Consider the following 23,431-nt stretch of genomic DNA (forward strand, 5'->3'; position numbering starts at 1 on the left):
GATATCGGGAACTTATCTTCCCAAAGCAGTGCTGCTACTCAAATACATTAAGAGCTCATTAAAAGGGAGGGCAGCAGTCAGGCAAAGAATGAACATGTAAAGATGATGTTTGCTTCTTTTTTTAAGGTGTGGGGGGAGGCAGGAGGGGAAGGCCAGTGGCTGAACCATTTTATTTGCTAGAATAAAGAATGGAAATATTGGAAGCAAGCAAGGTTTATGTTGCAAAACAAGGAAGCTGAAGTGACTTCTCAACGTGAAGACCTGATACACCAAGAAACAAAAATTACAGATGCTCTTGTGTTATTTCAAAGGCAGTTTCTGGTATTTGTGGGGACATAGTTTATTGAAATTCTGCAGGCATAGGAGCCAGCTATGGCTTTCAAATAATTTGCTTCATATTCATTTGTAAAACAAAGCCTTTTAAGATGCGGGAGCACAATGGTCTTAAGAAAAACAATGGCCTCAGTAAATCTGCAGCAAGTTATAAAAACACAAAGGACATAGGGAAAAGCGTACGGATACTTCTTTGTAACCAACAAAATATACCAACTACTGAGAAAAAAATAATAAATTGATACTGCACTTCTGTGAGCATCAGAATGCAATAAAAACATACACTTTGTGAAAGTGAACTAGCGATAAAGTAACTGAGACAGGCAAGAAAGTAAAAAAGTTTTTTTTTTAAGGCAACCCAGACAACTGCTTACAAGCACATTATATGCATGTTCCACCTGATTGAGTAGATTTCTGTCTTGATTGCCAGTACAGGAAAGATTCTTGCATAAGCAGCTCATAGAACTGAAATTATAAGCATCTCACTGTGAAGCGCAAAATAGCCAAGACAAGCCCTAGACAATGGCAGTCACATGGCAATCCTTGGCTTCGTCCAGGAAGAGGGCGCTGAAGACATCGTTGAAGAAAGTCGGGTGATACCTGCAGGCTCTGTCGCAGTCAGGGTTAAAATTCACCTCTAGAATCTGAGGCTGCATAAACCGTTTGCCTAGAAGACAGACAGAGATCACGTAGTTTTATTGAGATACGCATGTTAAACACAAAGAGGCTTCCCCAACATGGAACACACCTTCTCCTCTTACCCTTAGCACTTGCATAGCACCTTGTACAGCTCTCAGAGGACCCTTAAGAGGAGCCCTCCTGCTGGAGGAAGAGGAGGAGGCCCAAGGGCACCGAGAGATGGGAACTTCTCCAGGTGGCAGGGATGGTGGGTGGTTGCCCAGAGAGGAGGGCCAGGCAGAGAAGGAAAGCTTCCCACCTGCTGCACATCCCAGTTTATTCACTTGCACTCCAGGAGACCCTTTCAGCTGGCAGTGAAGAACTTTTTCAGTATGCACCCCTTTACACACAACGTTTGAAGACTCGCTGCTCTGAAACGCAGCAGTATCTTTCCATTTATAAGTGAAAAGGCCTTTGTCCAAAAAGCGACCCCTTTAAAGGCAATCCCAGGAAGTGCTGAAAAAGGTTCTGCTCTTTAGCTACACCAAAGCTATAATGGCCACTAATAAAAGCAATTAAATCTCTTTTCTGGTTTCCCAAATTTCTGAAGAGCCCTAAAAATACAGTGGTACCTCGGGTTAAGTACTTAATTCATTCCGGAGGTCTGCTCTTAACCTGAAACTGTTCTTAACCTGAAGCACCACTTTAGCTAATGGGGCCTCCTACTGCCACCAGAGCACGATTTCTGTTCTCATCCTGAAGCAAAGTTCTTAACCCGAGGTAATATTTCTGGGTTAGCGGAGGCTGTAACCTGAAGTGTATGTAACCTGAAGCGTATGTAACCCGAGGTACCACTGTATGCAATACAAAAAGGACAAGATAGAAGGAGAAATTACCGTTGCTGGATGTATCCCACTTAAGCATCAGGTCAATGGCATAAACGGCTCGTGAGGATGGATAATCACAGATGCCAAGTGGTGCAGGTTTTGCACAAGCAGCTTGGAACAGCTCAGTAAATGCCTTGAAAATATCGTCCTGGCAACAACAAAAAGTCACATTTACAATAAACGCAGGTGTAAGAGCAACAAACTTTAACATTATTTCCCGAGGTAATTTGACTGGAGATGGCGGGGAATGAAACCCAGACCCGTTTCACACAAAGCATTAAGGCTCTCGGACTAAGTTGAGACTCCTTCCTTTTGCTCAACTCAAACACTTGTCAAATAATAACAGAAGCATTTGAAAGGGAGGCAGTGATTGAGTCTAAGCGACCTTACTGATGACTATTCCTGCCAAATTAGCACTAGACACAGGATGCAACCATGTGAAATCTTGAACCACTAATGAAGCCACAGGGGGGAAATAATCTCAGTACGTATAATTAGAACCACCTGTGGCCCATTTTATGGAGTAATGACCTATGTGTGAGAGACATAATCATGATAATAAAGCAATCTATGGCAGAAAAATGAAGCTCTGGTAATTTTTTACCACTGGGAGAAAAAAAATTAAATTACAGTGGTGCCTCGCAAGACGAAAAGAATCCGTTCTGTGAGTCTCTTCGTCTAGCGGTTTTTTTCGTCTTGCGAAGCAAGCCCATTGACGGATTAGCGGATTAGCGCTATTAGCGGCTTTTAGCGGCTTATCAGCTTATCGGATAAGCAGATAAGCGGCTTAGCGGCTTAGAAAAAGGGGGGGGGAGGAGAAAAAAACCGCAGGAACTCGCAAGACATTTTCGTCTTGCGAAGCAAGCCCATAGGAGATTCGTTTTGCGAAGCACCTCCAAAACGGAAAACTCTTTCGTCTAGCGAGTTTTCCGTCTTGCGAGGCATTCGTCTTGCGGGGCACCACTGTACTGAATCACAGGTGCCTTACTTGCACAGATTTCCAAGAATGCTCAGGATACTGTTTCTCAAAGAGAGGGATAAATTCATCATAGTGGATCTGAAAAAGAAGAGGCCATTTGGTTAGCAAGGTATTCTTTTAAGCATGATCACGAAACTTTACCAATTTTCACCTTACAACACCTCCTCCTTACAACACCTCTACAAGTTAGGATCCAGTTCTTGCAATTTTACGTCCCATATTTGAAGGCTGCTTTCTCTCCCACACCCCATTCTGAATACCCATAAAACTTAAGTCTCCAAGGGAAACTGTCAGCCTCAGAAGGCGGAGGGTGAACTCCAGGGATGGGGAACCTGCACTCCAACAATATAGGCTCTTGTCAAGCTGATGGGATTTGGAAATCCCTTCCCTGGAAATATGGAGGCTCACATAAGGCTCCGTTAAATAGGTGATAAGCAAGGCTGGTGCTTGCATGAAGCAGGGCGAAGTGATTTGCCTCAGGTGCCAGATCCGCCCTGTCATTGTGCCACTACCGGCCTCGCCACGGCTTCACCTGAGCCCTCGCCACTGCCTCATGGGTGCAGTTGCAATGGCCGGGGATTGCATTTATAATCCTGCATTTGCTCCAGGCAGCATATGGGAGTTTCCAGGTGCCCCCGCCCCACAAAAAATTCATATGTGTTTAGTTAGCTTTGGTAGGGTTGTTGCAGAAGGTGGCTTCAAATTTATCATTACAGTCATACTTTGGTTGTTGACCGGAATCCGTTCCGGAAGTCCATTCGACTTCCGAAAACGTTTGACAACCAAGGTGCAGCTTCCGATTGGCTGCAGGCGCTTCCTGCACGGAATCGGAAGCTGCATCAGATGTTCAGCTTCCAAAGAACATTCGCAAACTGGAACACTCACTTCCGGGGTTACAGCATTCAGGAGCCAAAACGGACGAGTACCAAGGCGTTCTGGATCCAAGGTACGACTGTAATTTGTTGTTTATTACAATTCTAACCCACCCTTAATTCCCCAAGAAGCCCAGGGTGTCAAACAACCATGCAGCAAAGCCAAGCCACTAGGCTAAAGGGAGTCAGGGGCTGGTGGGCCACAGTCCAACCCATCACACCATCTGTGGCACCAAGCTCTCCTTTTCCTGGATAATTTACTCACCTGTTTTAACGAGACTCCAGAAGCATAGTTCATGACTGTAAAATGCTTCTCATAATCATCCAAGTCATCAAGTGAAAATGCTCTGAAAAGGAAAAATGGATGAAATACAACATTCATTCTTCATAAAATTCAGCAATGCCACAAGTCCAACCCTTCTCAATGCGTGGTAGAAGCTGCCTTCTTACCTATTTGAGAACCGTAGCCAAAACACATCATAAACATACAGTCGGAGTGGCTTAACTGATCGCAACAACACAATGTAACGGATGTCAAATTTAACTAATCCCACATCTTCAAGAAAGAACAACACTGGGTTCTCAATGTACTTGGATACCACCTGAAGACAGAAGAATAAGAAACCCCAGGTCAGACAATTTCAACTTTGTACTTCAAATATTTGTACCTCTCCTTCTGGCCAATGTTGGGCCCTCAAAGCAGCTTACAATTACAACTTGTGTAAAAAGCTGCAACACGATTAAGAATAATTGTGAGATCAACCACTAAAAGCAAAGTGAAGGTGCTGCACACACAACAGTGAGAGTATCCAATCTCCCCACCTCACAATGAACCTGCCAAATGCAGACCTGTCTCTTTTCAGGCATAGATGGCTTATAAATAAAAAAAGAATGTGCTTTCCTTTATTTGGTTTTGTTTTCCTTTAAGCTGTTGTTCTGCTTTTATCAAAGCAAGCAAAGCATCTGGAAACCAAGCCTTATGAGGAACAGTTGAGGGAAATGGGTATGTTTAGCCTAGAAGAGAGGAGACTGAGATGAGATATCATAGCCATCTTCAAATATCCAAAGGGCTGTCAAATGGAAGATGGAGAAAACTTGTATTCTCCTGCTCCGGAGGGTAGGACTCGAACCCATGACTTCAAGTTACAAGAAAGGAGATTCTGACTGAAGATCAGGAAGAACTTTCTGACAGCAAGAGCTGTTCAACAGTGGAAGAGTCTCCCTCAGGAGGTGGTGGACTCTCCTTCCTTGGAGGTTTTCAAGCAGAGGTTGGACGGCCATCTGCCATGGATTCTTGCGATTCCTGCCTTCCAGGAGGTGGGATTGTATGGTCCTGGGGAGGCCTTCCAACTCTACAATTCTATGATTCTATGCTAGAATTTCATGTAGTTTTGACTCAAAAGTGATTTTTTGCACTGCACTTAAAAAGAACTTATGATTCTAAGGAACAAACCGAATATATCACCAAGTATCACCAGAAATTATGAAAACAATTTGATGTAAGATTACCTGGTTGCCTTGGGCTGCAAAAGGGTACTTAGATACTTGAGTTGAAAAAGGTGTGTATTAAAAATTTAATGCTGTAAACTGAATAACCAGTCTAGGAAGAAGGAGCAAAACACTTCTTGATGCTTATACCTAAGTGGTATCTTACTTCTCAGCTACCACCACAGTGTGGTAGCTAAGGCATAAAGTGGCAATTATCCAATGTTTATTACCGTCAAAAATGTACAGACATATGGGCTGAAAGAAGCCACTGGAAAAACACTTCAAATGTTGTAATGCAATGACCACTGCTAAACATTGCTAAACATTGTACAGTGGTGCCCCGCAAGACGAATGCCTCGCAAGACGGAAAACTCGCTAGACGAAAGAGTTTTCCGTTTTGGAGGTGCTTCGCAAAACGAATTTCCTATGGGCTTGCTTCGCAAGACGACAATGTCTTGCGAGTTCCTGCTGGTTTTTTTCCCTTTTCCCCCTTTTTCTAAGCCGCTAAGCCGCTTATCAGCTGATCCGATCAGCAAATAAGCCGCTAAAAGCCGCTAAAAGTGCTAATCCGCTAATCCGTCAATGGGCTTGCTTCGCAAGACGAAAAAACCGCTAGACGAAGAGAATCACAGAATGGATTCTTTTCGTCTTGCGAGGCACCACTGTATGCAAGTTTAACATGAACAACGAAGATTGTGTCACAGTAAAGACATCGAGAACCTTTTTAAATGTAAAAGGAAAACGACAGTGAGATGCTTCAGGGAATAAGAAGCTATGCTACAAAGACCCATTTGGCTCTGACCTTAGGGATGCTCTCTCTCTGCCTGATGATGTTGTTAAGACTCTTTGTGATGTGGGTGTCCAGGCTCCTCGCCAAATTCCACGGTTTACATATCCAGTGGTTGTCCTCTTCCCTACAGTGGGCCCAAGGAAGGAAGGAAAGTGCAGGCGTTTGTCCATTGCATGTTTGAATGCAAACATTCCCAGGCAAGAATACTCTACCCTGGGCTGCACAACTTGTGATTCACCAAGACAAATGCATGTTCTGCTTAGTCCTCCTCATTTCCTCTTTGATCAAGAGATGCCCAATGGAAGAGGCACAAAGCACAAATGGATGAAAGATGCCCAACAGAAATGGGTTCATCAAGCTATGCAACAGGCATAGCAGGTGGGCTGTGTGGACCACAAGTTAGGCAGCCCTCTTTACACCCAATGATTATATTATATTGGTTTAAACTGAGACTATCATCTGATTTAATTCTCCCTGTGTTAGGTGAATTTGAGCACAGAAATAAATAAAATAACAGTGCTGTTCAACTTCTTACTGTTGGTCCACAGACAGCTTTCCGGGTCATGTGGTCAGCATGACTAAACCACTTCTGGTGCACGGAGGACCATGACGAGTGCCAGAGCACACAGAAACCTTCCCACCACAGCACTACCTACTCACACTGGTTTGCTTTTGAACTGCTAGGTGGGCAGAAGCTGAGACAGAGCAATGGGAGCTCACCCTGTTGCGTGGATTCAAACTGCCAACCTTCTGATCAGCAAGCCAAGAGGCTCAGTGATTTAGACCACAGCGCCACCTACTCCTCTTGCTTTTTACTATACATCATTCGGAGAATGTGAGGCCATTAAAGTAAGTAACTATAAAAACAAAACTGATCAAATCAATTAGAAGTTTTCAGCCACCACCCTTTTAACAAATAAGCTGAAGTGAGATACATCTACACATTGCCAAAATTTATGTGTTTCTCAGGTTAGGGTTTTTTGTTTTGTTTTTAGAGATACCGAAGAAGTATTAATCACAATGCAAACATAAAGGCTACCACTCATGGTTAGGAAAAGGCAGCCACCTTTCCATTACAGGACACTCCTCTACTCTTAGAGCCAGCAATTAAACGTTGTTCTCCCTAATTAAAACTGGCCCTCTCAAGTAACTACCGTATTTTTCTCTCTATAACACGCAGATTTTTTCTCCTAAAAAGGAAGGGGAAATGTCTGTGCGTGTTATTGAGCGAATGTGTGGTCCCTGGAGCCGACTAGGGCGAGCGCAGGAACAAAAATCAGGCAAAAATCAAATCGCATGTCGGAGAAGGGAAACCTGAAAAGAGGAAGTTGCTGCTTTCCTGCATTCTGCCTCAGGGTCTTACTGCCCACCCGCTTGTGTTTCGTTGCTGGGTTTGCTCAAACGGAACAAAGAGCAGGCAAATCCCCTCCCCTCCAGGCAAGCAGAGGGGAAAGCAGAGCGTCCTTCGTCCTTCCTTCTAATTCCTCTCCCTGCTCCTCGCAGGCAGCCAGAAAACATGCAGGTGGGAGAGAGGGAGAGAGAGAGGGGGAGAGAGAGAGAGGGAGAGAGGGAGAGAGAGGGCTGGCTTGGGGCGGGGGACTTTTGCCTTTCTTTCCTCCCTCCCGTTAAATCCCTCTCCTGCATTCTTATGCTCCTTGTCCCTTCTGTGTTTTTCCTTTCCTCCCCACTTAAAATGTAGTTACAAAGCATGGATCCACATGGATCCTCAGGATCTCTGCATTGGGTCACCCCAAATTCACCATCAGATCACATAGCATGTCCATGGCTACAGCCTGCCCCCCAAAAATCACGCACCCACTGTTGCTTGGGGCTGCAATGGTGCAAAAACGTGGTTACAAAGCATGGATCCACATGGATCCTCAGGATCTTTGCATTGGGTCACCCCAAATTCACCATCAGATCACATGTCTGTGGCCACAGCATGAAGCACAAAAATGATACATCCACTGTTTCATTCAGAATTCCCCCCCCCTTGTTTTCCTCCTCTAAAAACGATGTGCGTGTTATGGTCAGGTGCGTGTTATAGAGCGAAAAATACGGTAAGTACTAAAAGCTTTCGTTCAGGAGTACAAAGGGAAGGTCACTTTTCCCTTTCTGGTGCCACATTACTTTGAGGGTGGATCTGCATGCCAGCAACAGATGAGGCCAGAGCAAAGCAATGGGTGGAGGGGGGTTCATTCCACCTCTTACTTCTCCCTCACCCCCAGTTACGTGATTCCCACAGGGGCGACCCAGAGAGCCAGAGCAGACAAAGAGGGTGGAATTCCACTATAAAGGTAAAGGTAAAGGGACCCCTGACCATTAGGTCCAGTCGTGACCAACTCTGGGGTTGCGGCGCTCATCTCACTTTAGTGGCCGAGGGAGCCAGCTGGTACTGGTCACGTGGCCAGCATGACTAAGCTGCTTCTGGCGAACCAGAGCAGCGCACGGAAACGCTGGTTACTACTACTACTAATAATAATAAATTTTATTTATACCCCGCCCTCCCCAGCCAGAGCTCAGGGCAGCTAACACCAATAAAATCACAGTAAAAACATAATAGGAATTTATTTTTAAAAAAATACAGGTTAAAATGCAATTTAAAGTGCAACCTCATTTTAAAATAGTTGGTAAATCAAGACCCTAAGGGGAGGGAAACATAAGGGTCGGACTGAGTCCAAACCAAAAACCAGGCGGAATAGCTCTGTCTTGCAGGCCCTGCGGAAAGATGTCAAGTCCCACAGGGCCCTAGTCTCTTGTGACAGAGCGTTCCACCAGATCGGGGCCAGTGCTGAAAAGGCCCTGGCCCTAGTTGAAACCAATCTAACCTCCTTGAGGCTCGGGACCTCCAAAGTGTTGTTATTTGTGGACCTTAAGGCCCTCCGTGGGGCATACCAAGAGAGGCGGTCCCGTAGGTACGTGGGTCCTAGGCCGCATAGGGCTTTAAAGGTCAAAATCAGCACCTTAAACCTGACCCTATACTCCACTGGGAGCCAGTGCAGTTGGTAAAGCACTGGATAGATGTGATCTATCCACCTGCCAGGACACCTGCCAGAGCAGTACCTATTTATCTACTTGCACTTTGTGCTTTCGAACTGCTAGGTTGGCAGGAGCTGGGACCAAACAACGGGAGCTCACCCCGTCTCAGGGATCTGAACCGCCGACCATGTGATTGGCAAGCCCTAGGCTCTCTGGTCTAACCCACAGCGCCACCCTTGGGATTCCACTATAGTTTCCACTATTTCAGCCACTATTGCACTTTATCTTGGGCACATAAAATTAGGGATACTGACTACAGATGCAAATTGTTATTTCTGTGCAAGAAGCGAGCTGGACTCACCTCCTTTCGCGCTGCTTAAAGTAACTGATGAACTGTGGTAATTCTGTATGAAGATTAAAGGTGCGGGGCAGCCATTTTGGCCCCTCTGAGCCTCCAATGCGCCTTGAGATGGATGCCAGACAATCCTTCACGGTCAAGAGGTTCTCGCAAGGAAACTGATTCAGCATCACATGAGGCCTTTCCTCACTCAGTTTCCTACAAGACAAGGAATGCATTTAAAAACAGAGAGCTGCACAGCCGAATATACGCATATTGAATAGGTAAGAAAAATTGTTACTTGCAGGGAAATAGCTGTGTAACCTGAAATCTTTGAAGTGAGAGAAGTTGTAGAGAATGTCAGCTTCTTGCTCAGAGTCCGTAAATTCAAAACGGGGGTGAGTCAGATTCTGAAGGACCTGTTGGAGGTCTGTGTAAACTCTGGTTTAAAAAAAAAAGGGGGGGAGGAAGAAAATATATGAAAGCAGCTCTCAGGAGGGAGGCATATGGAGACTAATAAATAGCATTGCTGAAGTTCCTGAGAAGTATTGCATTGGCAATAAGGAAAGGGCCACACTTGTGAGACTTTTCAGCCCCCACAGATCCTGCAACCCAAGCCAGGTACCCCTTCTTGTCTTTTCTAGACAATTATAGAAACGTATTTATTGACACATCTATATGCCAACCTTTATCATTATGAGAATCAAATATACAACACTATCAATTTAAAACAGCAATAAAAAATCACCAGTATCCATCCATATACATACATACATACATACACACACATACACACACATACACAAACACGATTTCAAAATCCACCATTACCCTACCTGGATGCAAAACCCACAGTACGGGGTAGAGACTAACCAAAATGTCACAAAAGAGCGAGCAAGCTTTTGTTTTCCCCAGAACTCTTTATTAGGCAAGATGTTAAACCAATTTTAAAAAGTTGGGGCATAATATGTGCTGGGATAATATGAAAGCAACAACACCTGCCAGTTGTACCTAGATAATACCGTTCAAAAAAATTCTTATCCAAAAGGTAGCTGCTTATTTAAATAAACCTAAAAGTCACTTTTGGAATCGCTGAGTTTGGAACCAAGAATTGAGGCCCCAGTAAGATAGAAGTACCACCTTCATCGAATAGCAGAAATATGTTACTGGAAATTTAACATGAGATCACATTGCTCACAATATCACATCATCAAAACAAGGAAAGTTCACTAGATTTTCTACTTGCTCTTAGCCAAAACAGTAAACTAGTGTGCCTGTCATGTTAAGCAATAGTTTGTTTTAAACATGACTTCACCATGAATGTGTTGTCCCCCAAGTGTTCCTTATAGCACAATAAGAAACCATGGCCTATTTCTGTTTCCCCTCTTGGGGTTTGTTACAAACAAACAAACAAACTTAACTTTGGACAATATGACAAACCATGGGGGCGGGGGAAGCTGCCCAAGGGAGTGGGAAGCATGTTCACAAATGTACGGGGGTGGGGTTGGTTTTGTTGTTTTGGTTTAATTATTTACTTGTGTTTTATCTTGCATTTTATTCTGTGAAGCACCCAGGGATCCTTTGATGAAGGGTGGTATATAAATAAAATAACATAAAATAAAATAAAATGTCATTGTTGAAAATAAATTATGACTTAGTGCAATGTGCAAATAGGTCTCTAGTCTATTTAGAAGAATACAGTCATGCCTCTATAAAAATCTTTCCATTAAAACCTAAAAACCTGTACTCAGTCTTTGAAAAACACACATGCATATAGGCAAACACACTTTTTCCCTCAAAATGTACAAGAATGCCTGTGTGATGAAGAGAAGAGAGATGGATTTGCATTAACTCAATCTAGCACATACCACTTAACAGCTGTGAATAGGGAATACAGATTTCCAAACAGAGCGAAGGAAAAAGACCTTCTGGCATGCTACAACAGCGGCTTGCTAGGCCACTATCCAAACATACTATATTTCTACTTAGAAGCAAACGCCCATAGTTGTGTATTCAAAAAACCTGCTCTCTCATTGTTGCTGTTTTTTCAGTTAACTAGGAAGCAAAACATTGGCAACCCTCCTGCAGAACAAACACACCGAACTTTGCAGGCTTAGTAATGTTTTCCTTTCTCCGCAATGACTCATCTTCTCCCTTGTTTTTACTGCAAGAATTAAAATGGTTCTCTTGCTAGTACACTATTCCTTACTGCTATAGCCTCTCTTTAAAATGCATTACCTTCTTGTTATTATTCTCCCCAGGGTTGGACATGAAGATTCACATTAACAACCTATAATCTCTACAATTTTACACAAAATCATCCACTACAATTATTTGAAAGCAACATTATTCCTCTCTTTTCTGCATCACATTGAACTTCTCCTATATAGGCAGCAGAATCCAGGGCTAAATGTCACAGTATACAATAAATGGAGCTAACTCTCCACTGTTGAAAAACCACTCACAGAAGTCATACGTTTGTTGCAAAACACACCATTTGGAAATACGTACTTGAAGATTTTGTTTTTGTCATAAACAGGAAGCTTTATTGGAATAGGAAGTGTCTCCTTGTTCTCACTTAAGATGGCCTAAAACAGAAAACACCACCAGTGTTATGAAGATAATTTATACTGTAGAAGACACAACAGTTTCAATTGTGGTGAGGACAATTTGCAGGCTGATTCTCACATATATGTGTTGACTCAGAAGGTAAGTCCTACTGAAATGCAGCAAAGCGCAGAAGTCAGAAAACCCAATTAAAGATCAATTTTGACATAACACCTCAGTTAAATTCCTTGTTCATCTAGTTCTGCTCTCACTCAATTCACCCTCTTCCAACTCTATCAAGCTGTATAAAAACCCGTCAGACAAATTTTGCTTGGATTATTTAGCAGTTTGGTGCTGGAGGAGACACTTGAGAGTCCCATGGACTGTAAGAAGATCAAATCTATCCATTCTGAAGGAAATCAGCCCTGAGTGCTCACTAGAAGGACAGATCCTGAAGCTGAGGCTCCAATACTTTGGCCACCTCATGAGAAGAGAAGACTCCCTGGAAAAGACCCTGATGTTGGGAAAGATGGAGGGCACAAGGAGAAGGGGACGACAGAGGACGAGATGTTGGACAGTGTTCTCGAAGCTACTAACATGAGCTTGATTTATTATAATAAATCTAGGCACCCTCTATGGCAGGAATACTGGGGAGGTGAACCTGCGGTCCTCCAGATGTTGCTGAACATCTGTCATCCCCGACTCTTGTTTGCGGCTGATGGAAGCTGGAGCTCAACCACTCTGGGGGCCCACAGGTGCCTCACCCCAGTCCTAGGGAGGAAGGACGTCAGCATTTTGTGATTTAAATGCTGAGTATTAAATAACAATTAGTCAATAACAACTTCAGAACCCTTCTGGGATTGGTCCAAGTAGGGAAACCACACATTTGAATGCTTTCTCATGTAAATGTCTCCCTGCACATGGATAACTAGCAGAATAAAGAATGAATACTAAACCAGACATTATCTCAGACCTGCGCTAGTTTTCAATGAGCACCGAGGACGTTGTGTGTGGAGTCAACACACAAATGCAATCCTACACCAGCTGTCTGAAGTATATCATCCCAGCAGCTATTTCCCCCCCAAGCGTTTTTCTGAACCTATAAAGCTGTTACACCTATAATGATAGCGGTCTCCGAACAATGGTTGGGAGAGTGAGTGTTCTGCAAATCCTCTCCCTTCTGTAGTTTGCACTGAGTATGGCGCAACAACGTACACAACTGGATTAGCACCAGTGGAGATGCAATTCACTTATTATTCCTTTATTAAATTTACCACCCACCTTCTTTCTTTTAAAAGAGACAAGAAGGCAAACACCTCTGTAATTAAAAACACACACACTAAAAATAAAATAAAAACACATTCGAAGTATTAAAAGGGATCTAAAAACAACACAGAGCAATAAAATATCTAAAACAAATTTAAGAACAGATGCAAACAAACCGCACGTCTGCATAATGCTACGTCATATAAGTCCGTGAAGAAGGGGACGTGTGAGCCCCCACCTCTTAACTTGTCAGTTTGCATTTCTTAGTACAGAAAGTATTGATCTGATGTGTAGAGACCTTTCCTATTCTGATTAGTTCAAGAGGGTTATATAGAAGGTTTCTTCTCTTTGTGAAAGAAAGTTTTCTTTCTATGTGAAAGAAACAGGAAGGAGGTTTCTGTTTGGGTTATTTCTGCTGGGAAGCTGAGTACAGCTGGTTTAAGCTGGCTTTGTTATCCTTTCTGTCAAGGTCATGCTGCCTATAATAGTCTGGCCAGGAGGAGCCTGGGTCTCTCTCTCTTTATCTCTCTTTGTTCTTGTGTTCTGTTTTTTGTATGCTAGTGTTAAGGTTTAGTCTTATTATAAGTTTGTAAGTTTTATTGTAAGTGCTGCAACTGGATTTCTTATATTCTGGATTTGTGACCATTATGCTCATTTGGCTTTGGTAGCAAGTAAAAGCTCTGATGGATGAAGTACAATTGCCTCTGGTCTATTTTTCTGAATCTCTGCTACGTGTTTAAGTTTTTTCCTGCTCCCCCCTTCATGGCCGATATAACTATGGTCAGGAGACTGGCCTTAGTCCCCAGTATTTTAATTTTACTTCTGGTGAGTAGTAATGGAGCCTATGTGTATAACAGATAAGTGCAGAAATAGTTGATACCGATAGCAAGTTACAGTAGTTCTCTGTAACAAACCAATCCGGTTAAAGATAAAAAATTGTACCTGGTAGTGATCATCTGATGGCTCTGCAGTAAAAGAGTTGATCTCCAAAACATCATTGGGTAGCCATGGCAACAGCCGACACCTCCTGATTAAGCGATCAGTTTCCCCATAGGCAAAGTCACGGGTCACTTCCTCTGTAAGAAAATGAAAAGTTGTAGGTATTTTTTGTACACTTGTTATCAACTCAGTGTCGTCGCTATAAATATGCAATAGCTATGCATAAACGGAGATTACTAAAAATTGCAGAAAATTTCCATACATTTAAAACAAACAAAAAATCACAACACAGCCTCGACTACTGATTCACCCGTCCTCTGAAACAGTCACTGGGCCAATGTAGGCTTGATTTGGCTTGCAAGACTGCTTTCCCCAAGTCATGGCCACCTGCTGAAATCATCAACTGATCAATACTGATAGGAAACTCTGCTGGTATCAACTACACTAGGGAATTCCCAATCAGCAGCTCCCCAAGAACAGCAGATCCCTTCCAAAAGGGAGCCTACGAGCCCCATTTTTGGCAGGGATCTTCTTCCGTAACCCAGCTTGAAATTCCTTTGAAGTTGGGTCACCTGAAGTCATGGTAATGTTACGAAACTGAGAGTTGGGTAGCTGCACCGATAAGTGGTCCATGGGGAAGCTCTGGATTTGGCACAGTCGCCGGATCCTTTTCATCACCCTCTGCTCTTAACAAACAACAGCGCAGAAGCGTCTTGCACGGAAGTCTTATATTCTGGATTTGTGACCATTATGCTCATTTGGCTTCAGTAGCAAGTAAAAGCTCTGATGGATGAAGTACAATTGCCTGTGGTCTATTTTTCTGAATCTCTGCTACGAGAATACTGACTTACCCAGATAGCACACCTAGTGCACAGATACACTTACCTCCGGTCTCGAGGTCCCTTAAGGGCCAGAGAACCGTATAAGCAATTTGTTGCCGCATGTAAAATAAGGGGGCTGTTGCAAAAGTGGGCTCATCTGAATGCTGGATTCGGGATCCAAATTCATCCATAATGTACCATACAGGGACCTTCTCCTCTGCAGTCTGCGCAAGAAGAACAAACTCAGTCATGTGTTATGAAAATGACTGTAACATCTGACTTCGGGGAGTGTTTCTGCAGGACTGCTGCTCGACTCCTTGGCAGCTACGCTATGGAGTCTCACAGGCTCTGGTGTTGCCCCATGTTATTTATATCTACATGAAAGGCTGAGTGAGGTTGTTCAGAGGTTTGGGGTGGGGTGTCTTTAATAAGCAGATGATACCCAACTAGTTCTCCATTTCAACAAATTAAGCAGAAGCAGAAAGTGCTAAATCTGTGCCTGTGGTGTCAAGTATCATTCATTTGCCCCCGGGAAATGCTTTTAAAAGCTTGTTCTTCACAATCTCTTAATTTTATAGCTAGACCCCAGTGTGAGTTTCGGCTTTCCTACTACGGCCATACCCCATGTGACAGCTGATAGGTCTGGTTGTATTTCCACATTTCCTCCAAGACCTGAGTGACAGCTCTCTCATCCGGCACTTCTCCATGGAAGTCTATTCCCATCAGGTTGGCCATTCTGTGAAGCAGACCAGGGACCTGCAGAAGCTGCTGGCGGGCATGTTCAACGCGGTATGTCCAGGCATGGTCAATGAGAAAAATGCTTTGAAGGCAAGACAGGCCAGGTTAAGAGCAAAACACAGAACACAGGTACACATGATGATGCAGGCAGTTCATGATGATGACTATAGACAAGACATTCTAAAACTCTGCCCTAATAACAGTCCAAATTAAAACTGCTGACGCCATGGTCACCTCTTACTGCAACTACTGCCACCTCCCCCCTCTCCCATTCCACCTTGCCATCTTTGATGCCATCAGCACTCTCCTGCCAAAACTATTCATCTCTCTTGCTGCTTTGGCCATGCAACATTCATCCATAACTCTCCTGTCTGCTGCCGGATCCTGACAGGCATCTTATATTTACCTTCAAAACCCTCCATGGCCTCTTGATTCCCAATATAGCCTTAACTGTGCCCTTTTGCTTCCCAAAAATAACCTCTCTCCTTTCTCCCTTCCTGCTACATATGCTTGGAACTGCCTTCCAGAATACCCAAAGGCACCTCTTTTTCTTCCATCAAATCTCTCCTCAGAACCGACCTTCTCCGTAGATCCTTCAGAACCATCCCAGAATCCCCCATATTGTAACTAACTCCAAGCACACGTAACTAAATAACTGCACGATCTACCTGTGCGCCTTCTGTTGCCTCTTCTTGCTCTGCTGTCTTGCTTGTGCTGCTCCAAGGATTGCAGATATCAGGCATAGGCAAACTTGGCCCTCCAGATGTTTTTGGCCTACAACTCTCACGTTCCCTAGCTAGCAGGACCAGTGGTCAGGGATGATGGGAGTTGTAGTCCCAAAACATCTGGAGGGTCGAGTTTGCCTATGCCTGGCATATATTGTAAGCCCTTCAGGGCAGGGACCTACCTTCTCATACGTTGTAGAGCTCATGAGCATAAGGGCAAACACAACATTCAGGTCGGCTTCAGAATAATGACTCACCTGTTAGAATTTGCCGCCTGAAGTCCCATTTCGTTTGTCACTATCACTTTGTAGCAGAGTTCATTTCCAGGATTTGAATTCTTTTTCAGTTCTCCCTCAAGTTCTTCATCGCCGTCTTCTTCCTCTTCCACCTCCTCCACTTGCATTATCCCAAAATACTCTCCAGCATCAAACACCTGAAATTGAAAACAAGGATGAAGGGGCAAAGCCTTAAACTTGACCCAACGGACTGAGCATGGTATTTAAAAAAAAGCTTTTAAAGTTAAGCATCAAGTAGGAGTTCACCACTATATTATTCCGGTGAACGACATAGTACAGTGAGTTTAAGTCTGTAAGCGGAGAGACACCTGTATTTGGGAATGTATTTCACTACCCCATTGTAAGGATGGTCAGTATCCTTATCCATACATTGCAGGTGGTGCTGAGAAAATAATGGCTCCAGAGTTCAGGGTTCAGAAATTTACTCATTCTTGTTCTTTGGGGCTAAATACTTGTTCCTTTCAAGAATATTTAACTTAGCCCTCTTTTTTTTTTTTTTTTTAAGAGCTGCTTTGGGAGGTGAGGATTTAGAGTAGAGAATCAGGGGAAGCAAGAGGGACTTAAACCTGCTCTTACTTGTCCTTTCTCTGCTCCAAATCATCCCAAGTCTCCTCCCTTCATAACATTCAAAAAGTTCTGCTGGAGCCTTGGTAAAGGTGGAGAAGCAACTGGCAGGTAAATGGCAAGAAACCTTTCCCTCCCACTTCCTTCGTCCAAAAGTGGCTTTTGGGGCTTAGAGAACGGTTTTGGCCATTTACATGCAACTTGCATGCTCCTTATTTAATATACCACACCAACACTGAATACACAAGCGCTTGTCTTAGATATTAGTGAGGCAGCACAGGGATCATGGTTAGCACCTAGAATCTCTCTGAAAACCCTGTTTTTTAAAATAATACTAATTTTGTTCACACCTCAACAGCAGGAAGTTTCAGCCGTGTTATTCAATATTTATTATCTCTGCCATTTAGTTCACTCTTCAATGGCTGAGAAGCGATCTCATCCCCAATGGCAGGAGAATATCACTTTTAACTCCAATAGGAGATGAAAAACATACATGCAGAAGACACGAAAACGCATTCATTTGTGCCAGCTTCCCATCAGCCTTGAATTCACTTACAGCTCTCAGGTTGCAAATCAAGTGTCAACCTGCAGACCGACTTAGTAATCCACCATAAAAGAGGAAGCCAAGCAATAAAACCAAAGTGCTGGCATGTAACAGAAAACTAAGAAAATAACCTGATTACTCAGAAGGGCTGCAGCGATCTGTGGATTGGTCAATTAACAGGGCAGCATTTTTTAAAAAAAGTTAAAACGTGTTTTATTACAAAAAACTATGGCCAGCAGTCACATTAGAATGGCCTTTCTCAAGGATTCACCGATTATAGCTGGCCTTGGCAGAAAACCTGGTCACTTGGTTCCTTGTGCTAGCTCAAGAAGTGGGATTGTGTCCCTGACATTGCACCATGCTTCCAATATGGCAAAGTACTCTTCTTGCTTTTCAGAACTACCATTTTAATCATATGAAACTAACCCTCATGCAAACAGTCCTACTGTTCAGATATATACACTTAATGGGAAGGTCAAAAATGATTCTCAGCAGTTTAAAGGGGATGCGCTATTCTCAAACCAGTTGCCACCCCAGAAGCAACTTACTATTGTTGAATTGTTTAGAAACAGTTGGCATTGGATTGCAAAAGCATTTTTTTTTTAAGAAATGCAATGGTAAAAACATGCCAAAGAATAGAAAATAAGGATACATGTGCAGTGACATCCACATTTTTTGTTTTGCATCTTTATTTGAAAAGTTTTCCTTGGCTGACTGCAAGTATGTGCCCCCTCCTGAATTTTAAAAAGGAAGTTAAATCCACCACAGAGCAGTGGTTTTCAAACTGTGTCCCATGTTCCCTAGAAGCTATTTGGGTATTTTTCAGTGAAAAGATCAGGAGAACCTTGGCTGCCCCTATCTGAAAATCATATTGTCCTTTATTTCCAATTCCCAGATACACTGTAAAGCTGCAGAGAGTATCAGAAGCATTCTGGAGCAATGTCTAACTGGCATGCCCAGTGCCCCATGTAAACTGAATGCTCAACTCAAACATTCCCACCAAAAATCATCTGCAATACTGAGCAGTTCCTTAAACTTGTCTAGGTAGAAATGTTGAAAACAAAACACAATTGTCTTGAGTCTTGCACTCTGGAGGAAGTTTTCCTTTCACTGTATTTGGAGAGGCAGAAGGTAAATTCTGTTGGACACGGAGCAATTTAAAAAGCAAGCTAGGCCACTACGGAACCACGAAAGAGTCAAACTGCTCTTCTGAAGTCATTGCAGTAAGATGGAAAGGTCCACAGGTTAAAAACGAAGTGAAAAACATTAACTCATGGAGCAGAAAAAAATCACTGCTCAGATTTGCTTTTACAAGTACAAACAAAAAGGTATTTATATAAGCTATGCATAGCAATGACACACACTGGGATAAAGCAGGAAAAAACTGAATGGGGAATAAGAGAAAGCAAGAAAAGCAAGTTAAGAACCTAAGCCTACAACAAAGGCTTCACTGGGGGCGGTACAGGAACTGGGTGGGGCAGGTTATCCAAAGTAACTCACATTTCATGTATTATTATTCATTCATGTGTGAATTGCCTTCCACATATATATCCCAAGGTGATTAACAAACATGCCCTTAAAAACAATTAAAATACAGTACTTGTTAAAACAGTACAAGAACAACCAAGTATAGGTTAAAAACAAAAGCAGAATCCATGGGTTGTACCCAGAACAGAATTTCCTATGCCCTCTCAGATCTGTTATGAGGCTTCAACCACCCCGAGCATTTTTTTTGGGGGGGGGGGGCAGTCCTGTTGCACTGGCAGAAGTCCTTGCACAAACTGGGACAACTAGTAGATATAACTTCATACTTTCTTCTTCTGCTGCTGCTGCTAAGGAGGCAACACAGTCTACATGGACTATATTGGCCACCCCTATACAAACTTCAGGGCGCGGGTGGCGCTGTGGGTAAAACCTCAGCGCCTAGGACTTGCCGATCGCATGGTCGGCGGTTCAAATCCCCGCGGCGGGGTGAGCTCCCGTCTTCGATCCCAGCTCCTGCCCACCTAGCAGTTCGAAAGCACCCCCGGGTGCAAGTAGATAAATAGGGACCGCTTTATAGTGGGAAGGTAAACGGTGTTCCGTGTGCTGCTCTGGTGCCGGTTCGCCGGAGCAGCTTCGTCATGCTGGCCACGTGACCCGGAAGTGTCTGCGGACAGCGCTGGCTCCCGGCCTCTAGAGTGAGATGAGCGCACAACCCTAGAGTCTGTCAAGACTGGCCCGTACGGGCAGGGGTACCTTTACCTTTACCTTTATACAAACTTCATGATCTCTTTATATAAAATGGATCTTAAAAGAACTCAGACTAATAAATTCATTCCAGTCTCAGTGACAGAGCAGCAATAGCCGACAGTCAATTCAGACGTCACGTCAAACCACAATCAGCAGAAGCCACAGCTTTCTAAATTGCTTCATTCCAATTCATGCTTTAGCCATGTAGCTCTAGGGAGGCAAGCCATTGTTGACCCTCAGGCAAGTGGGTACGCAATGGCAGCCTTATCTACCTTAACCATGGTTGATGGCAGGGATTGTCAGCTTAACAGCCATGGTCACCTACACACTCACAGTGGCCTCTCCTGGTGCCCTGCTTGCTGAAATTTGGCAAGAAAGATGCATCCATTCTACTGTAGCCAATAGCACAGGTTGCAGTGTGTGCTTTGTGGGGGGGGCTGTGACAGTTTCTCCAGCTTGCAAATGTGCCCACAGGTCCCCAAAGGCTGGCAATCCCTGGCTGATTGCACGTCTTAACTGAGACAATGCCAAAATGCTGGATGTTTAGTATTACACTTACCGCTTGATTTCAAAACACGGTAGTGTTTGAAAGAATTGTTAACTGTGAAAGTAGAGAGTCGAACAAGTTTTCTGCAGATGGGGTTTAAAATTCTTTGTCACGTCTGCTCTTGGACTAGTTTCTTGCTTATTCTCCCTCCAATTTCACATGTTTTGCACAAGCACAATTGCTTTGTACTTCCAAACAGAGCTGCTGAACACCACTATATTTTTATCATAATTACCTAAAGCCTTTACACTGCAGTTAAAAAACATGGACATCACTTGTCCATAAACAAAGGTATCAAGTTTCTATTCCACTGCCAACATGATTCCTAACTGGAATTAATGCCTCCTCTTTGCTCCTCTCATCAGTTCCGTCAAAGAGACATACATCTAAACGCAGCATTTAGAACCAGGGAACAAAATTAAGCCACCTCCAAAAAGAAAAACACAAGCCACTTTCAAAACAGTCCCCCCCCCCGCCCAAGTTAATTACCAATAACCGCTCAAAAAACTTGGTAGGGAATCTCACCCCTTCATCAAACTCACTTTCAACTCTCAGTCTTCTTTTGAAAACCAGAAAGGGCAAGATCAAACAAGTCTTCGATTCTAAAACCAATCACCAAGGAAGCAACACAACAACACTCACCTAAGACCCTATTGAATGCAATGGGTCTTACAACTAGGGGGCACGGTTAGCATTTCAGCCCAAAGCATCCTCCCTTAAAGGTAAAGGGACCCCTGACCATTAGGTCCAGTCATGGCAGACTCTGGGGTTGTGGCGCTCATCTCACTTTATTGGCCAAGGGAGCTGTTTGTCCGCAGACAGTTTTTCCGGGTCATGTGGCCAGCATGACTAAGCCGCTTCTGGCAAACCAGAGCAGTGTATGGAAACGCCGTTTACCTTCCCGCCGGAGCGGTATCTATTTACTTACTTGTACTTTAACGTGCTTTTGAACTGCTAGGTTGGCAGGAGCTGGGACCGAGCAACGGGAGCTCACCCCGGCACAGGGATTCGAACCGCCGACCTTCTGATCGGCAAGTCCTAGGCTCTGTGGTTTAACCCACAGCGCCACCTGCGTCCCCATCCTCCCTTAGAAGTAACCAATTTCAAATCAATTATGCTTACTCCCAAAATCTGGCTTAGTCGTTCACCATGATCCTTTAGGCTGAAGCAGGCGCAAGTGAGAGAAACAGGTCCTCCTCAAATTACTCCCAGCTAAGCAACTCCCCTATGAAGAAAGGTTGCAGGATTCAGTGCCAGATTTAGGGTGGTGCAGTTGGTTTCCCTCTGTATTTATGCAGGTACAGTACCTACTGAGAAAACCCATAAAAGGAAACTGTACCAAAAGGAATTAAATTATTGTGAAAATAAAATAAAAAAATGGGGGAGGAGTGGCCAGATTTTGTCCTTGCTGAGGGTGCCATATTACCAAAATCTGGCTGTGCACCGTTTGGGACTTTTTAGTTACAGAGAAAGTGAGCAAGAGGCTGCACGATATAAGTTCACAAAACCATGCACGGCGTGGGAAGAGAGGATGGGAACATCGTTTTCCTCCCTGTCTCGGGGTCATGCAATGAAGCAGCATTCCCCAGGACACGGCGAGGCCCACTGGGGCGGCGTGGAAGGGCTGCCGGGGGCGCGGAGCCGCGCGGGCCCGGCCCGCCCTGCCCTTTGGATGCCGGAAAGCGCAGGAGGGAGAGAGGGGCCTTGAGGGCTCAGCTCCTGCGCGCTGCTTTGCCGCAACAGGCGCCTGCGGGAACAGGGGGCCGTGGGCCCGATCCAGCAGCCGGGCTGCTCCTCTTCCAGCCTCCGCCCCAGGAGGACCCCCCAGGCTGCGCCAAAGCCTTGCCCGCGCCGAGGCGCGCTGCCCGCCCGCCCGCCCGCCCGCCCGCGGCGCCCACCTCGCTCTCCAGTTTGCGCCACAGGCTCTGCCAGTAGCGGGGCGGCACCGCCGAGGCGCGCAGCGCCGGCCCGTGCAGGGACACGAACGCCTTGTAGTCGTCGGCGCAGTCGCCCTCCATGCTGCTGCCAAGGCGGCGGCGGCGGCGGCGTCTCCGTCTCCTCCTCCTCCTCCGGGCGCAGCCCTTCCTTCCGCCAGGCGCGGCTCTTAAAGGGCCCCGGCGGCGGCGGCGGCGCGGGCGGCTTCCTTGGGCTGCGCGCCAGCGAAGGACGCAGGCGAAACCCGGAGCGCAGCAACGGGGCGCGCTTCTTCCGCGGGTGGGAGGTTCGCCCCCGGTCCCCCCTCCCGGCGAGCCCGAAAGGCAGTCCTGTCTGGGCGCCGCCAAGAGAGTGGCAGCGTCGGAAGAGACCCGCCTCCCGCCGCCTGACTCACCTGCAGCCGAGTCCGGGCATCGCTCCCCAGACCCAGCGGAGTGATGCGCAGAAGCCCAACAGCCTGGCCCGAGGGGAGCTTGAAAGCAGAAGCCCCTTCTCCTCCCGCAGGCGGCAGCGGGCAACTGTCTTTGCCCCTTCGGACAAACCCTGACTGGGAGAAAATAGATGTTCATTTAAGGGTTTTATTGCGGACATTGAGCCCTGCGAGCAGGGAAGTCCGAATGCAACATGTCAGTCAGAGAGTAAGAGAACTCTGAAGGATGTTGGTTTTGCTCACAAGGAAAGGTGCTTTCTGTTGCCAGTGATTACTTCTAGCAGTGAAATTATAAATCCCAGATCGTATAGAATCAGAGAACGGTCAAACAGCGCTTACCATCAGAATGTTGTTCTTGATGTTTAGTCAGAATTTATTTGCTTGCAACTTGAAGCCACGGGTTTGAGTCCTACCCTCTGGAGCAGGAGAAGACAAGCTTGCTCCCTCTTCCGTGGGACAGCCCTGGAGATATTTGAAGACGGCTATCATATCTCCTCTTTTCCAGGCTAAGCATCCCAAAGTCCCTCAAAAAGCTTGGTTTCCATATGACTACAATTATGAGGA

The 23,431-nt window shown here is 44.9% G+C and overlaps 1 protein-coding gene across 2 annotated transcripts; it reads right to left on the minus strand.

Moving 5' to 3' along the window:
- Positions 1–295: 295 nt before the first annotated feature.
- TTLL12 (tubulin tyrosine ligase like 12) lies at positions 296–22,557 on the minus strand. 2 transcript variants are annotated; one of them, XM_081005515.1, is made up of 14 exons: positions 22,401–22,557; positions 16,577–16,752; positions 15,478–15,676; positions 14,921–15,080; positions 14,039–14,172; positions 11,795–11,871; positions 9,608–9,724; positions 9,308–9,502; positions 5,980–6,091; positions 4,140–4,291; positions 3,955–4,036; positions 2,827–2,895; positions 1,848–1,986; positions 296–1,000 (listed from the first exon to the last, which is right to left on the minus strand). In XM_081005515.1, the coding sequence occupies exons 1-14, from the start codon at positions 22,518–22,520 to the stop codon at positions 849–851; spliced, it is 1,884 nt and encodes a 627-aa protein (XP_080861641.1). In that variant the 5' UTR covers positions 22,521–22,557; the 3' UTR covers positions 296–848. The 2 variants fall into 2 exon arrangements, with proteins under 2 accessions (XP_080861641.1, XP_080861642.1); XM_081005516.1 differs by lacking the exon at positions 22,401–22,557 and adding an exon at positions 21,625–21,788.
- Positions 22,558–23,431: the final 874 nt, after the last annotated feature.

The sequence above is a fragment of the Podarcis pityusensis genome, assembly GCF_964106645.2.
Source record: "Podarcis pityusensis genome assembly, chromosome: 5".
NCBI lineage: Eukaryota > Metazoa > Chordata > Lepidosauria > Squamata > Lacertidae > Podarcis > Podarcis pityusensis.

Coding starts and splice junctions, on each gene's coding strand:
- TTLL12 (XM_081005515.1), bottom strand. CDS start 22,520: ATGGAGGGCGACTGCGCCGACGACTACAAGGCGTTCGTGTCCCTGCAC. Junction 16,753..22,400: donor GGCGCAAACTGGAGAGCGAG/GTGGGCGCCGCG, acceptor TTTCAATTTCAG/GTGTTTGATGCTGGAGAGTA. Junction 9,503..9,607: donor TCTCACTTCAAAGATTTCAG/GTTACACAGCTA, acceptor CTTGTCTTGTAG/GAAACTGAGTGAGGAAAGGC.